This window comes from Apus apus, chromosome 4 (genome assembly GCF_020740795.1).
Source record: "Apus apus isolate bApuApu2 chromosome 4, bApuApu2.pri.cur, whole genome shotgun sequence".
NCBI classification, from domain to species: Eukaryota; Metazoa; Chordata; class Aves; order Apodiformes; family Apodidae; genus Apus; species Apus apus.
Window position 1 is genome coordinate 44,420,748 of NC_067285.1, and position 15,844 is coordinate 44,436,591.

The 15,844-nt window shown below is 45.4% G+C and overlaps 1 protein-coding gene across 2 annotated transcripts in view; it reads left to right on the plus strand.

Moving 5' to 3' along the window:
* ALPK1 (alpha kinase 1) overlaps positions 1-15,844 on the plus strand; it is a 57,670-nt gene that overhangs the window by 31,077 nt on the left and 10,749 nt on the right. For both annotated transcript variants that reach the window (XR_007889224.1, XM_051616569.1), the window contains 7 exons: positions 7,405-7,603; positions 9,390-9,449; positions 10,161-10,247; positions 10,948-11,024; positions 12,160-12,255; positions 12,781-12,885; positions 13,320-15,300. Coding sequence is in view for 1 of the 2 variants with exons in the window: in XM_051616569.1 (XP_051472529.1) it covers positions 7,405-7,603; positions 9,390-9,449; positions 10,161-10,247; positions 10,948-11,024; positions 12,160-12,255; positions 12,781-12,885; positions 13,320-15,300 (2,605 nt within the window). In the remaining variant the exon portion in view is untranslated. The remainder of the gene's footprint in view (positions 1-7,404; positions 7,604-9,389; positions 9,450-10,160; positions 10,248-10,947; positions 11,025-12,159; positions 12,256-12,780; positions 12,886-13,319; positions 15,301-15,844) is intronic.

The following is a 15,844-nucleotide window of genomic DNA, read 5'->3' on the forward strand; positions in this document are numbered from 1 at the left end:
CTGAGAGACCTGGCTAGATGGGAGATTAATGTGGCTGTAATAGTGGAGCAGTGTTTGCAGCATTATGCCCTCTCCCCAGGTAGATGGATCTTTTCTGAGATGATACCAAGTATTTATTGCTGAAACATCTGTTGATAACTGCAGCTGCCCTTGTTAAACAAAGCATATCATGGGGTCATAGACTATAGGGACCTAAAATCCTACCTCATGCTAGTTTTAGGCTATTCACCCACACCCCCTGAAGTCCATTGGATACTGTTGTTTTCAATGATTCATCCTGTGGTCAAAAATACTTTGCAAACGTTGTGCTGCCTTTCCCCATGTGCTTTGAAGTATTATTTCATCTTCATTGGTAATTTATATTCCAGTGTCATTGTACCATGGGAAAAAGGGAAAACCTTTTTTGTTTTCCATTTAATTGTGGATAGACTGACATTTTGACCTGTATTATTAGTAGTAGTCAGGAAAAGGGATTTTTTTTCCCCTTCATCCATTCCTTACCCTCCTTTTTTTTTTTTTTTTAAATAAAATTTCAAGGCAGAGCAAAGGCTTCTTCAGTTCTTTGAATAAAAAGCTAGGGGGGAAATGAGGCTGAAGAGAAGTGATTACAGTGTGATGAGGAAAGATAAAAGTCTGAGCAACTTTTTTCTTCTTTTTATTTTTTGGCATGAGTGACAGAAGGATAATTTAATTCCCTGGAGGGGAAAAAAAAAAGTCTTTGTTGAATTACTGCTTAGAAAAACCTTTAAAATTTTTCATCTCTGTTTATTTTAATTTGCTGTGCTTAGAATAAGCTCATAAACCGTAATTCATTACTTTTTTAAAAAGTGCTTTGAGACCCATGAATGAAAGGCACTTCATTACCATAACACCCTGGTGGTGTTAGGAGGAGGCAGAGCACCATGAGGATGTTTTACTCTGTGAGTAGGCTGAAAAGCTCCATGAGACCAGCACAGTGAGTAAGCGGATTAAGCTTTGGCTTCCAGGGTTTGCCTTAAATGTTGCACTTTAAAAAGTGGGGATACCCATTGCTGGGGGCTGTGTGCCTAGTTTGATACACCAAGAAGACAAAACCTGCAGCCTTTTAAAGTGCTCTTCTTCACTTTTCCTGTGGGATGCTCATTACTTTGGGTAACGGCCAGGGGTAGCTGGAAGCCAGGCTTCCCTCAGGACACTGTCACTGCAGCCTTGCCACAAGAGGAGCCATGCTGCTGCTGGAGCAGGGCTCAGGGCAGATTTTGGCATTGTACACAAACTTTTCTTTATTATATGACATTTCTGAGCCCCCCTAGGGATTTTCAGGCAGCAGATTTACTGTCATCCTTGAGGCAAACCAGCGCTTCTGGTTTTACAAAATACTTGTATCTTGTAGAAAGTGGGGTTTTTTTTGTTTGGGTTGTGGTGTTTTTTTTTCTTTTCCCTGCCTGGCCACCCCAGGTCAACAAGCTCAACATGCCATTTTCCACCTTTTCCTGGCAGGTTTTAAGACAACCTCCCTGTTGGCTGCCATCTGCCCATCCTGCAGCCTCCATCTCAGCCTGAAAACCCCTTTGGTGGGGATCTCCACTAAGGCTTGAAGAGCCATAACCAACATCTCTATCCAAAGCAAACAATGGGGAGCACTAGGATTCTGGGATTTTTCTTGTTAACAAATCAGAGCAAAATCAGAACTGTAACAGCATCCTTGCTGACCAGCATAAATAAGGAGGGGGTTATGTTTTCTCTTGAAAACTGTGAGGGTCAGACTGGGGCTGCAGATCCAAAGGGGAGGCTGCCAGGGCCCCCTATCCTGCAGATCTTCACTATCCCAAGGAATGGAAATAGCCTTACACTCGGTGACCAGCCAATAGAGGGCAACATGCCCATGTACACATAGGCTTTGATCCCACAAACCCTGTTGTGGGTTTCCTTCAAGGACAACTCTATGCACACAAGTTGTTCTCTTGTGGGATGATTCATGCCGCATGGATATTTTCATTATTTTTTTGCAAGATTGGAGCCCACTTGCAAACCCATTGTAGCATTGTGGGGCTTGATGTAATTTTTTATCATTGGTATCAGTATTTCCTGCATCCAGGCTCATGCATTCAGCCATGAACCAGGATCTGCTAGGATGGGTACAGCATGAATATGAAAGGAAAAGCCCCCAGGAGCAGAGTTCCTGCAGGTCCCTCTGCACCTGCTGCAGGGAGAGCTGTGCAGGCTGACCCCTGCTTTCTGCTGTGGATGGGGGAGCATGGATCCTGGCCCTGCTGGTGCAGAATCTCGTAGGAATTAATGGGAATATTGAAAGTATTGAGTAGAAAACAAGGCCCCGCAGCCCTTGGTCCTTGGCTAATTATGTGTTGATGGATTGTCATTAAGGGAAACCCTTCTGAGGGACATGCCCTAACTACCCTTAGGTGTGTGTGTGGCACTTCAGAGCTGCGAGCCTTTGAAAAAGAGCTAAAGAGGGGGTTGATGATTTAGTTTTCTCCTCCTTCTAACTGTTGGTGTGGTAACAGGAGAATTAAAGCCCTAAATCGTAGCCCTGGGATCTTGGTTGTTCAGGCTGACCTTTTGCTACCTGCCTCGTAAAGGCTCTTCTTGGGTGATCCCAGTGAAACAGAGACTTACATAAGGGAGGGCAGTGGCTGTGGGCTCAATTCAGCCCGAGAGGGAATCCGTGGCATTGCAGCCTCCCTCAAGCTGTGCAGTCCCTCACGCTTTGTAAATGAGAAGTGTCAGAGATCAGGTGCAGGCAGGAGAGCTTCAGCCGTCCAGGGTGACTGCCCCGAAGCTGAAAAGTGCTCCGTGTGGGGAAACAACAGGAGAATTTATGTGGAGCACCAACTGAAAAATAAGATAAAATAAAAGGGAAGCTTGATCCTGGGTACCTGTGTAAGGCTGTCAGTTCACTTGTTTCATGGGTAGGATTTCCTCTTCTCAGATGTAGCTGCATGCAGTATTTCTTCCCTGGAGAAGGCTTTAAATGTGAGATTGCTATGTTGTGCTTTCCTTTCAAATTAAGCTACTTCTCAAATGGATTGATGTTTTAAGGATGCAGATTTAAGAAAAGAGACTTTTGGATTTTTAGATGATTCTAGTGGTCTTGATGCCACCCTCTCGGGGTGGGAGGGGAGGTTCTAGCACTTTGCTGTTTTTAATTTGTAAGGGACAGAGCTGGTGCTGCCAGAAGGACTCTCCAGGCACTGCTCTGCTGGAGCTCTGCTTTCCGCAAACAGCAACAGCTCTTAACTAGAGAGTGGAAGCCAAGAGCAGCACGTGGAACATCCCAAGAGCAGTAAAACAAAATCAGTGGCAAGTTAAATTGTGAAGAAAGAGGGGCTCTTGAGAAAAGTGGGAGTTATTCTCGCTCTAGGACTTTGGTGAAGCAAGATGGGGGTGGGCTGTAAAAAACTGACCCATTCTGTGGTGCTTTGAGCTGCTAATAATGGACCTAATGCTGCTCCCTTTGATTAAACACCCAACTCTCCATTGCCTTCAGGATGAATAACTTGAGCTAATTAACAGCTTCAGAAGCCATTAAATGGGGTTCTCTGCTGCTCTGAGCAGAGAGGGAAGTGTCCAGGAGCTGCTTACTCCTCAGTCTGCAGCTATTTACTGTGTGACTTGACCTTCCTGGGTTTCAAGCGTATCTGTCTGCACCTTGTGCACACGCTTTCTTCTGCCCATCACAGAGGTGGTAGGAGGTTTAATTCCTTATTATTTGCTGAGCAGGCTCTGATTGCCAGCTGAAAGGCAGAGGCTGATAGAGAAGTCCCGTGCAGTGACAGCAGCTTTGGTCTCTTGGAAAGACAGGCTTTGCTAACAGCGCGTGGGGTAAAAGGGTGAAAGGCTTCATCCAGATCCGTTGGTGTTGTGACTCTGTGTTTAATCTGACAGGGGACGAACGAAGGGGGAAAGAAAACGGGGCAATTTGTTAGGGTTCAGTGGAGTGCTAACTAGGAGCAGCTCTTGGGAGAGAGCTCAAGCACCTGGAAGTACATGCCACTGACACTCCTGCCTTGCGCGCAGAATTAGAAACCCTTTGTTGATGGCTCTTGTTTTGAGTTGTTGGCTGTTGGTTTTTTTAGAATTTAAACCTCTGTTGCAGTTACAAATGAAACAAAGACTGCAACGGTCTGAGAGAAATGGATATAAGCAAAGACAGAAATCCAGAGAATCTGCAAAACTGCGGGGAGACTCTGAAAATCAAATGATTCCTTACCACTTGCAGAGGCGTTTTGCCAAAGGGGACCTTCCCACACCACGCAGGCTGGCAGGGGGGTTTGCCTCTGGGATCTTCGCTTTATAAAGAGGGCAGAGAGAGTGGATTAAATCAATATTTCATTTATTTGGGCTTGTAATTCCTCTTCCATCAGCTGCCACATAAAGATTTTCTCCTGTTTTCTTCCCCTCCTCCTCATCCTCATTTACTATGCACCAATAATTTCCCTTTGACGCTTCTCCTGCCAGTCCTAGTGCCAGATGGCCCCGGTTCTGAGCTTCTCCCCTCTCTTGGGAGCAGCCCCCATTGTCACTGCAAAGGAGGCGCCGTGGCTTTGAACCCAAAGCTGGGACCCAAACTTCAGCCCTGGTGTGAGGAGGAGCTAACCCCCTAATGCAGGAAGCCATGCAAACAGCACACCCTCCCACTCATCGCCATTAAGGCAAGAAAAAAAAAAAAAAACAACCCTTCACTAAAGGACTGTTTTGCATTTTCCCCAATGGTCCATGTATAGAAATCTGCTGCAAATTTAATTCTCTCACCACCTGATTCCACTTCCCAGCCACGAGGTTCCCTTTGTGTCATAAACTCAATTAGATGTATGCATTTCACATCGTGGGCACAGATGTGAAAACAAAGTGTGCCTGTACCTCACCCTTTTCCTTTCTCTCTCTCTCTCTCTCTGTAGATGTGCCTACATAGGCTTTCAAGTGATAAAAAAGTGAGTAAATCAGTTCAGGGCACCAGCCCGCTCTGCAGAACCAAGCGTCTGGCTGCGCGCACGGTGCCGAGTTTCTGGCTGTGTTGGGGTAGAGTCTGACATCCTGGAAGTCAATGAAGGGTTTTCCCTGGATCTGGGCTGGGTGACAGGGAGCAGCCTCTGCCCCATGTCCTTCCAGCGTGGCACGGGGAGGGTCTTTGTGCGCGGTTTGGGTGCGTGCCCAGCACGCCGGTGCATTCGCTGGAGGTGCTGAGGAATTCCCCAGCCACACGAGTTTGGCAGGGAATGAAAGCAGCGGGTATTGATTTCTCAGTGTACCACTCAGAACAAGGGTGGGGTGTGTGGGGGTGTGTGTGGGTGTAATCGCAGAGATTGACGTTGTGGCTGCACTGCCACACAGCGTGCAGCTCTGCCTTTAAAAAAAAAAAAGAGAGGAAAATAGCTGAGTTTCTCTCCCTGGCTTGACTTTTCTACATTTTGTGTCCGTTTGGGTTTGGAGAGGGACACAAGAGGTTTCAGCATTGAGCAGGGAGTTAAATTATGCAGCTGCCAAGACTGCCAAGCCCTTCGGAATAGGGTGCTTCGTTTAGATTTTCCACAATGCTATTGAAGTGCTTATTTTCCTCCTGAAGAGACACAAACAGATGCAAACTTCTGTAAACACTTTAGAAATGAATTCAGTGAGTTTGGCCTCTCAGCAGTGCTCAATAGCTGACAGAAAAATGTCTAATTAGTGCAAGTGGAAATAATAGGGCCACTTGGATTCCTTCCATCCTCCTCCAAGTCTACTTTTCCGAGGAACTCAAAGGCCCTTTTGTTCGGTAGGTCACCCTCTCTCAGGCTTTTGTGCTCCAATCTATTAAAGGAAGAAGGGGAGGAAAAAAAAATAGATTAGGCGATGCTATGTGCTTAAATATATGGCCTGTTGATGAGCATTTCCAATAGCTGGTTTGCAGTGTCAGTTTACAGGTGCTTGGAGAGGGGGATTCCTCCATTGTTGGCGGGCACAAGCGGAGTTGTGCGTGCCCGGCTCCAGGAATCCTTTTCAAGTGCCATCCTCTTAGAAAATCCAACTTAGGCTTGGAGGGGGGGGAATGAAATTTATACAAATCTGCCTCACTGAAGTGCAAACAAGCCAGCAAATGCTTGCAACAGATTGGTGCTGCAAACTGGTTTGATGTGGGCTTCTCCCGCACGCCTCAGATGATGGTGATGCTGCTCAAAATCTTGCTGTCAGATTGTGGGGCTCTGAGCTAAAAGCAAGGAGAAAAGAAAAAGAGGAGTCTAGAAAAGCTGTAGTGGTGTCCTAAGCAGCTTGTGGACATTGTTGTCTCTTTGGCTCTGCCTGTGCCTGCACACAAGGAGAGGAGACTGATGCTAAGACAAAAGCAGGAGATAGCTGCCAGACTTGATGTTTTGGTGGGAGTTTGGACAGTGTTTTCCTGGCAGTCTCTCACTCTCTGATGGCGCTGTGGGGCTCGATCCTCCCTCCCCTGTGTTTTATTCTATCGTGAGTAGAATTGCTTTCTGACATGAGTGAGAGGAGAAACACATCCTTTTTCTGAGGAGGCTTCTTATGTTTTATGTTTTTTTCTTTCCTCTGGTGACTGACCACACCACAAAGCAGTACTTGACCATTGCCAGCTCCCAGGTGTTCAGGATGGGCAACAGGAAGCCAGGCTGTCCATTAGCTGAAGGGCTGGTGGCCATGAAGGCCAGAGAGGTCAGGACACCCACGAGGCTCTGTAGCTGCAGAGATGGGTCCTTCCTTACAGCTGATGGCTATATTTCAGGCAGCTGTTCCAGTGAAATGGTGACTGGAATGACTGGGTGCAGTCCTCCCCATCCTGCATGACAAACCTGTCACCTGGATGTCAGCATGTGGAGCATCTCCTTGCTCCACTGGGCAGAAGTGCCAGCCCGTGTCCACCACAGGAACTAGTTGTTATTACTGCTAGTAATAATTTGGCCATGATTTAAATCCATTAACAGACCACAGAATTATGCAGTTCCAAACACTTAACAACAATGAGTAAGACCCCAAAAATATCAGGAATGGTATCTACAGCTCAAACAAAATCAACAGCTGGAACCTTCCTGTCTTAGAAAATAAACCACAATCAGGAATATTCATAGTTAACAGGTTATAATAAATACTATCTGATCACTGCCACAAAGAATTTCTCCATTGTGTAAATGCTTAGGAACGTAAAGATTATAAGGAGAGTAGAAGTTCTGAGGCAGCCTTTATATTGCTGGTGAATATTTGCTTCTTGCAAATGTTCAGCACTTCACTTGCTGTAAAACTGTGTAGCCATCTTGCAGCAAATGACTTAAGGATGGTCCCCATCTGTTCTCAAAGGGTTTGTAGGCAGAGGGCTCCTGAAGTGGAGCCTTTTCTGTGGACAGTTCACTGGGCCTTGGCGAGGTGAGCTTCTTCAGGGCTGCCCCACAGTGCTGGTGTTCCTTTCAGGTGTATTTGAAAGCCTCCATCATGGTCAAGGACTGCGTGACGGCTGCTGCGATTGTGTTCCTGGTTGACCGGTTCCTGTATTGGATTGATGCCTCCAGCAAACTTCTTCAGGTTGCCAAGGGTCTCCACAGGCTCCAGCCCACCACGCCCATCAGCCCCCAGGTACTCATCCGCCAGGCTCGCCTCTCCCTCAACACAGGTACTGCTCTCCTTCCTCAGCTCCAGCCCAATTAGGAGCTACTTGACTTTGAAGAAGATGCTTTGTCCCTTGCTTGGGGATGACACGCTTGTGGCCCTGGTGCCATCTTTTCAAGCACATCAGCCCACTCCCAGCCCCCTTGAGCCCTCCCAGCTCCTCTCACTAGCACAAAGGGGCTAGTATAAAGGGTTTCAGAGCCAAAAGCAGGAGAGAAAATTGTGAAAGGGGGTGGAAAATACTAATTGGAGCTTTTGTTCCTTAACAAATCTTCCCTGCTGGTTTCAAACAGGGATATCTGAATTGCTATACTTCTAACCAGGGACCTTTAAAAAGTAAATTAGAATCCCAGCATTTTCCCTGCACTGTCTCAGCTGCTTTTTTTTTTTTTTTTCCAGTGGGACCACTTGACTATGCAAACAATGCAGCTCACAGCCCCTCGAGGGTAAATTGATTAAAAAAATAATAAAATTCCATCATTCCTATAATGTGGGCAAAATCTGAAAAATTTGTGACGTATCTTCCCACTGTCCCATTGGGGAGAAGAATAGAAAGCCAGACAAACCTGCTCTGAAAAACCCAACTGGGGAATATTTTACTGGCAGAAAAGAGATCTCTTAAGTTCCCTGCATGGCCGTTTTTATTTGTGGCTGTGGACTTCCCAGTGCCACGGTGTCCAGATACTGGCACGCTCCAACTGGTGGGCTAGTTCAGCCAACACTTCCACTGTTCACTGGCTGGAGCAGCCTTCTTCAGTTCCACCAGACAACTGAGACAAAAAGCGAGGTTCAGCATGAGTGAAGCTGATCAGATTAGACCTCAGGGCATCTCCTACAGCCCATCAAGCCTGCCACAGATGACCCCAACCATCCGCCAAAACCCCTGAGCCGTGTGACAGGGAGCTGAAAGACAGAAGCCCCACCTTGTGCTGCAAGATGCATCCTTTCTATATATTTTTGGCTATATGTTCTGTGCTTAAGATGGTTCTTAAAAGCGAGGTAGAGAGTGACAGGAAGGCAGCACAGCCTGTGGCTACTGTTTCTGACGTGAGATGTCAAGTCAGCGTGGCCTTGGACACTTCAGGGGATGGGGCAGCCACAGCTTCCCTGGGCAACCTGTACCAGTGTCTCACCACCCTCACAGTGAAGAATTTCTTCCTAGTGTGTAACCTAAATCCACCCTCTTCCAGTTTAAATCCATTCCCCTTTGTCCTGTAACTTCATGCCCTTGTCAAAAGCCCCTCTCCAGCTTTTCTGTAACCTTTTCAGGTACTGGAAGCTCTCCTGCAGCCTTCTCTTCTCCAGGCTGAACAACCCCAACTCTATCAGCCTGTCTTCATAGGGGAGGTGCTCCAGCCCTCAGATCATCTTTGTAGCCCTGCTCTGGACTTGCTGCAACAGTTGCATGTCCCTCTTCTGTTGGCAGCTCCAGAACTGGACACTAGTCCAAGTATGGTCTCACCAGAGCAGAACAGAGGGGGGATATATCAGGTTAAAATATCATACAGCTTCTCAATGAGATTTTTCTGAAGCAAGTGGCTGGCTGGAAACTGCTACCTCATCAGCATTTTTTGCAGTATTTGTTGTGTATGTGAAACAGCCTGTGCCAAAGAGATTTCTGTGCCTGAGGTAGCATCTGCAGAGCATACTTGATTGGAAAGTCCTAAGTGTGGTCATAATGACAGTGGTGGGAAGAAGAGGGCCACATCCAGGGGCTTTCACTAGCATATTTTTGTTCACTTCATGCCACATGATACATTTTTATATTAATTTTCTTGATTTTCAATCAGGTAAACTTCTAAAAGCTGAATATATCCTCAGCAACCTTATTAATGACAATGGAGCAACAGGTAGGTATATTATTTCTTTTGCAATTTCCTAGTTGCTATTTTGATTGGGGTTTTGATACTAATTTAACAGTCACACAAGCTTCAAATACAGCCAGTCTTACCTCAGTAATGACTCCTTGCATGACATTTCCCTTCCCTTCACCATTCTTTGTTTAAATGTGGAAGCTGCAATGTTGTTGAGTACTTTATTCTAGACCTGTAGCAGACTGCAGTGCAATTATTTAATATCTTTTGGGGTTAAGAAGAAAAGAGAGTGAGTCCTGCTTCTTGCAGCACTACCTTCTGTTGCTGAACAGATGTGCTAAACTGTACAAATGGGACCACTCCTTAATGCATGTAGATGCTGTTTGTAAAAATGTTTGTGGGTTGTTGTTTTTTTTTTCCTATCTGTTAATTGACCATACTGCTGGTCTTGTGGCTTATTTCAGATCTGAGGGGGGTAGTATTTCTAATTGACAGACTTCCATTCATTCAAGAGGGCTTTAAGCAAAGGGATAGAAGTAGACAGCTATATAGGCACGTAGCTTGAGTGACAGCTATTCCTTAATGCCCTGTCATTTTGTCATCTATCTGACTGTAAGTCCTGGTGCAAACCAGCTGAATTCAATGGGGACAGTCCTAGCAGTTGGATGGGATTTAGGTTACCCTCAGGGGCTTGAAATGACAGCAGCATTTTTCATTCTCTGCTCGGCTTTTCCACTCTTTCTGCAGGTACCTGGCGATATGCTAAGGAAAGTGACAGGATCCTCGTTCAGTCAGTCTGCTTACAAATCAGAGGGCAGATTCTGCAAAAGCTTGGTAAGGTTTTGGTTTGGTTTTTTATTAATGTCTGCTCATAGATTCCCCCTCCTTTCTTTTTTTCTTTGCAGTAAAGCTTAGAAAATGGTACGTTTGGCCTAGGTCAGAGTTTTAGCATGTGTAGAACACCTGCCTGATGCCAGTTGTGCACCCGTCTCTTTGCAGCAAGGACCTAGAGCCAAGTACCAAGGAAACACATACAGAAATTAGCATTTTATTATTAATTTTACCAGAAACTGAGGAGCATTCTGAAATGCTGCTCCCTTTTTCTCTGGGTTACTCCATTTTGGCTGACGTTTTTTCCAAATTCCCTTCTTCCCAAAGCCATGCAGTAGTTTGTCACAGGTGTATCACAGCAGTAGCCTCTTTCAAGACAAGAAATGCCCTCATTTTCAGCATGATGGGCTCCTGTATTTAGCACTCGGTACTTGAGGCCAACAGTCTTCATTTTATGCTTTTGATGTGACCTCTCATCTTCCATGACTTGAGCTGAAGTCTTTTATGAGTATAAATTGTGTGTTTATCCACAGCCAAAAGCTAAAGGAAACTAACAAATGTTCGGTGTCACCAAAGCAAGAAATGCCATGGTATGGTTTTGTACTGTTTGGAGGGCTCTCGACTCGAGGAGGTGTAAACTACACTATTGAAAGCCATCTGTAGCACTAATCTGCTTAGTGACTATTTTTCTCATTTATTTCAGGGATGTGGTATGAGGCAGCAGAGTTGATTTGGGCTTCAATTGTGGGATATTTCAAACTTCCTCAACCAGATAAAAAGGTAGGATTTCCTTTTCCCTCTGGGTATCCTTGCCAATCTAATGATCATTCCAGATTAGCTTTTGTTTACTTCAGAAGAGTCTTTTAGCAATAATGTTTCAATTATGCACCTCACACAAGGTTAACATGCAGGACAAATATCCCAGCCCAGGTCTGTATTGCACATTGTTTCCGCATGCATACACAGATTTAGGGACACCTTTTTTCCTGCAGGGGAATGAAAGTAATAGTTTTCATTAAGCAGAATCAGCTGAAGTGAACCATCACTGAGGGTATCATGCATGCCTCTGACAAGGACAGAGTGCAGCCACAGTTTTTATTTATTTATCTGTTCATGAGCACTAAGGCTCATTTTTTTCCCAGTAACTGAGCATGTCTGTTTGCTGGAGTCTTCACAAGCTGCACTGCTCTGTCAGTACACAGCTGCACTGTTGTGGGTGATGCATGCTCCCTGGCACTGCAGTGTCTGAACACCTTGCAAAAGCTACCAGATCTGTCTTTAACACTTTTGTGAGACTTGGCTGCACTAAACTTCCCACTGTAGATAAAGCAACAGCCACACCACGTTGTCCATAGCTAAACAGGAATGTGAACATGAGTCTTGCACATCCTAGGGTGATGCTTGAAGAAGTTTTGTAATTGTACCCCAGCATAGGATATCCCACAAAAACAGACCTTGTCACCAGACCTCTGCCATACCTTAAAGCTTGACCTCAATCTCAGAACCAAAGATGTTTGGTGAATTTTTGACTTTTTTTTCAGATAGGATTAGCCAAGAGCTTAATGCAATTTTTGGTGACACCATAAGACTTCACTTTGGTTGTCACAAATGGCACTTTGGGTAAATACAGTGCTAATGAAAATGCAATGCTGCTTAAGTTGAAACTTAGAGCTAGTGGTAATCAAAATAGCTGCTGCTCATGGAAACTCATACATATCCACCAGGCTACACTTCCTGGAAGTGAAAATTAATAAAATCCTACCAAGATGATGATTGAATTTCTTAGCAGTGCTTCTCTTTGGATCTTGTCTATTTGTTTCTTCAGTATGTTCTACCCAGAACCTGCTTGATAGTGAACAGTAAAATTCAAATACGAGGGGAAAAGCACTATCATAATTTTCCATTTCTCTTTCAGGGAATTGCTACTTCCTTGGATATTATGGCAGACATCTTTGCTTCCATGAATGAGAAGGATTATCAACGCTTTAAAACAAATGCTGAGATTGACCTGGTAAGACTTGGTTTGGTGTTTGTGCATGTAGCTTCTTCAGGTGGGCTGGATGTTGTTGACCCAAATTCACCCACACTTTGTTCTTCCTCCAGTTCCTCTCCTGGGCTGAGAGAGCTGAAGGAACTTCCATTGCTCTTGTAAAACTTCATTAGCACCTGGGTGGAAAAATGCCTTGCTTCAGGAAAAAGAAAACATCAAGAGTATTTACAGCCTGTGTGTGTCTGTGTAATATATGGAATATTTGTAGAGTCAAAAAGTGACACATTGATGGTAAACTTGAGCAAAAGGGCTCCTCCAGAAACAGACCTGCTTGTAGTTGTTTAAGATATTATGTCCTCCTCTACTAAGACTCAAAGGTCTCAGAGAGCTCAGGGAACCTACAACATGCAAGAAACAAATCCCAGGCTGCCTTGCTTCAGTCTAACAGGGTTGCTTACTACGTAGACCCATCTCTTTGAAAAGAAAACCTTTGAGATTAGATTTTCCCTCTTTTTTGTTTGGGTTTTTTTTTTTTCATTTCTCTAGAACCTTCTCCAAGAGTTCAATCATCGCTTATTATCAGCTGCTGAGGCCTGCAAGCTGGCAGCAGCCTACAGCCAGTACACCCCACTGTTTGTCCTCACAGCTGTGGTAAGTATTAGTCTTCATTCCTGAAAGAGTCATTTACGTAAGAGAAGAGTCCAGGCTTTTCAATTTGCGGCCAATCTGGCTTTCAAACATTGCATCATACCTGGTATTGCATCTGTGTCCCGGATATGATGCTGTATGTTGCTCTGCATGCCAACCAGAAGATAAACAGGTGGGCAGAAAGCAGTATCTGTCCACAGACTGAGGATGGGCTCTCAAGCCCATCTGGGAGTGCTGCTTCTCCTATAAATACAGCTGTATTTCCAAGGAAAAAAGAACAAGGTTATTTCCTTCAGGAAATGCAGCAGGAGGCTGTTAGAGCCAACGTTTGGTTCAAATTGTATATGGGAAAGAAACTTATTTTTTCCTCACTTTATTTATCTCATGCCAGAGGTCCATTTTTTTAATTCCTTCATTCCTCTCTCATCCCCTCCCAGAACATCCGTGGGGTGTGTTTGCTGTCTTATAGTCACTCCAAGGACTGTCCCTCAGAGAAGAGGAAGTTCTATCTGTCCGAAGCTAAAGAATCCTTTGAGATTGGCCTCCTCACCAAGGATGGGAACAGTCCCATCACCAGCAAACAGGAGCTCCATAGTTTTATTAAAGCAGCTTTCTGCCTCACAACCGTGCACCGATGGCTCTATGGGGAGAGTGAGAAGCTCCATGAGGTGTCCCAACTGTGTAGAGAAGCCATGGAAAAACTGCACTCGTACAGCAGGTTGTTTACAGAAGAGGAAGAGAAAGAAACACTGGCCAAAGAGATCATGGCTCTGATCACCTCTGTGAAGAAGCACCTGCAAGTAGAAAGCTTCCCTAATTCTGATCCCAGGTCTTATGTTCCCAACAGTTACAAAGGTACAGTGGAAAAACCTATCCTGCAACGGGAAGCTGACTTTGAGAAAATCCTCGCCATGCATTCCCAGCATCATCTGTCCGTGTGCAAAGTGTTTGAAAACACCTGCAGGATCCATAAAACTGCACCAGGAGAAAGCCAGGTGGGAGCTTGTGTCACAACCCTAAGGACAGAAACCAAAACTGTGGACACCATGTGTCCTACTGAAGAACGAGCGTGCCAGAGGAGAGGTGCTGCCAAAATGCTGGATTCACCAACAGGAGGAAGTAGCTCAGAGAGACTCAGGGGCCAAAGAGATAAATCCGTCAGCTCTGGTGCAATGAAAATTTCCTATGATGAGGAGATTGAGCCATTAGAAATAAATGATGTGAACAGTGCTTTCAGCAGGTGGCAAAACAGGAGTCAGACCACTACTTCAGAAGGCTCTTGGTGCAAGCTTTCCAAATCAAGCTCCTCTTCCAGCTGGGAGGAACTAAACTGTAAGAGTGGCAAAGAGAGTCCCAGAGAAGGGCAGCAGCAGGGGAAGGGCTCAGTGGAGGAGCAGTGTTGCACAACAGAATCTGCTGAAAACATTCAGGCTGCACACTTGCACTCATTACCTCCCAGAGCCTGGCCTCCACCTCCTCAAAAGCCTTTGCATAGCTCTTGGAGACCTCCTCAGCCATCCATCAATATGCCCCAACCTGGGAGGCTGGTAGAGAATGCATCTCTTTGTAGAGAAGATCTGCAGGAGGAAAGACACCATGGAGAGAACTCTTCAGAAAAAAAAGCAGGAGAAGTGAGCAAGGTGATTCTTTCCCCCTTCCCACGTTACTCTGTTCCTACCAGGCACAAAGAGAAGTCCTCCTTCCAGGTGGAGCTGGGCTGCAGGAACAAGGACAGCAGCAGGGATCCCCTGAGCCATTTTGTGTGGGTCAACCTAGGAGCTGAACCTGCAGAGAGCACAGAGGAGACCCCCCCAGATGGCGATGCTTCTGTACTGTCAACCAGCATCAAGCCAAAAATGGCCAGTGACTCCTCGACATGTGACCAGCTGAGGAAACCTGCCGTGGTGGCAAAAAGGTCTGTCCAAGTGCCTGAAGTTGACACCCAAGTAGAAACAAGTGATGACACTGAGTTTGATTTCATCAGTGTTGGAGATTTAGTGAACCATTATCCTACAGCATCTGTCCCAGAGCATCAGTCAGCTCCCCCTGCACCAACAGCTTTGCCCTCGGGGGGGAAGATCTCCAAGACTGAGCATTTTGACTGTGCCACTACTGAAGAAGATGAAGAAAAGACTCAGGACATGGTGAGCAGCAAGAGACAATCCAGTTCATCTCTGAGCTCATGGTACAAATCAGCACAGATGCCCAAGAACTCCCCTGAAGGTCCATTTCTGAACCCAGGGGGAAGGGGTCTTATCTTCACGCCTGGGAGAACGAAGGAGGAAATCCTTGATGCTCGATTTCTGAGGGACGAGGATTATGTGCAGCTTCTTGCAGGGGTAGAACATAATTGGCTTGTCCAGAGACTGAGGCCTACTGGAATTTTTAAGTCTAAACAGCTTCTTCGTAAAACATACTGTAAGTTTCCCCACAGAGAACAGTCTTGACTCAGGCTTTTTTAACACAATGTTTTAGTCATAACTTATTAGGCCTTTTTTTTTTTTTAGTTTATGAGGTTTTGTATAAGAATTTTAGCAATGGAAGAGCACTCCCTTGAACCATGTTCTTCTATTCCTTCTTACCCATTTTCTTATGGAAATGGGCTCCATTTCCATGCCTGCTCAGTCCCTCCTGCTTCAGTCCCTTCATGCAAGAGGTAACTGAGGCTGCTTGAGCTCCCTGTGCCAGTTCATCAAGCCCCATTACTTGAGTCTCTGGTTTTGTCACCCAATTAGACTCCACATTTCATCCCTGCAAACTGTGCATTTAAGACAAAGATTGTTAAGTTAACCATAAGTAACAGCCTACCTTAATATGCAGACACTTGATCAATATATTCAGAAATACAGAAGCTAAGAGCAACACCCCTATAGGCTGCCTCATTGAGCTCATTAAGTAAAACCCACTTAGGGCTTATCCCATCTCACATGTCTCTAGCCTGTTTAGCAAATTTTTTTTGTCA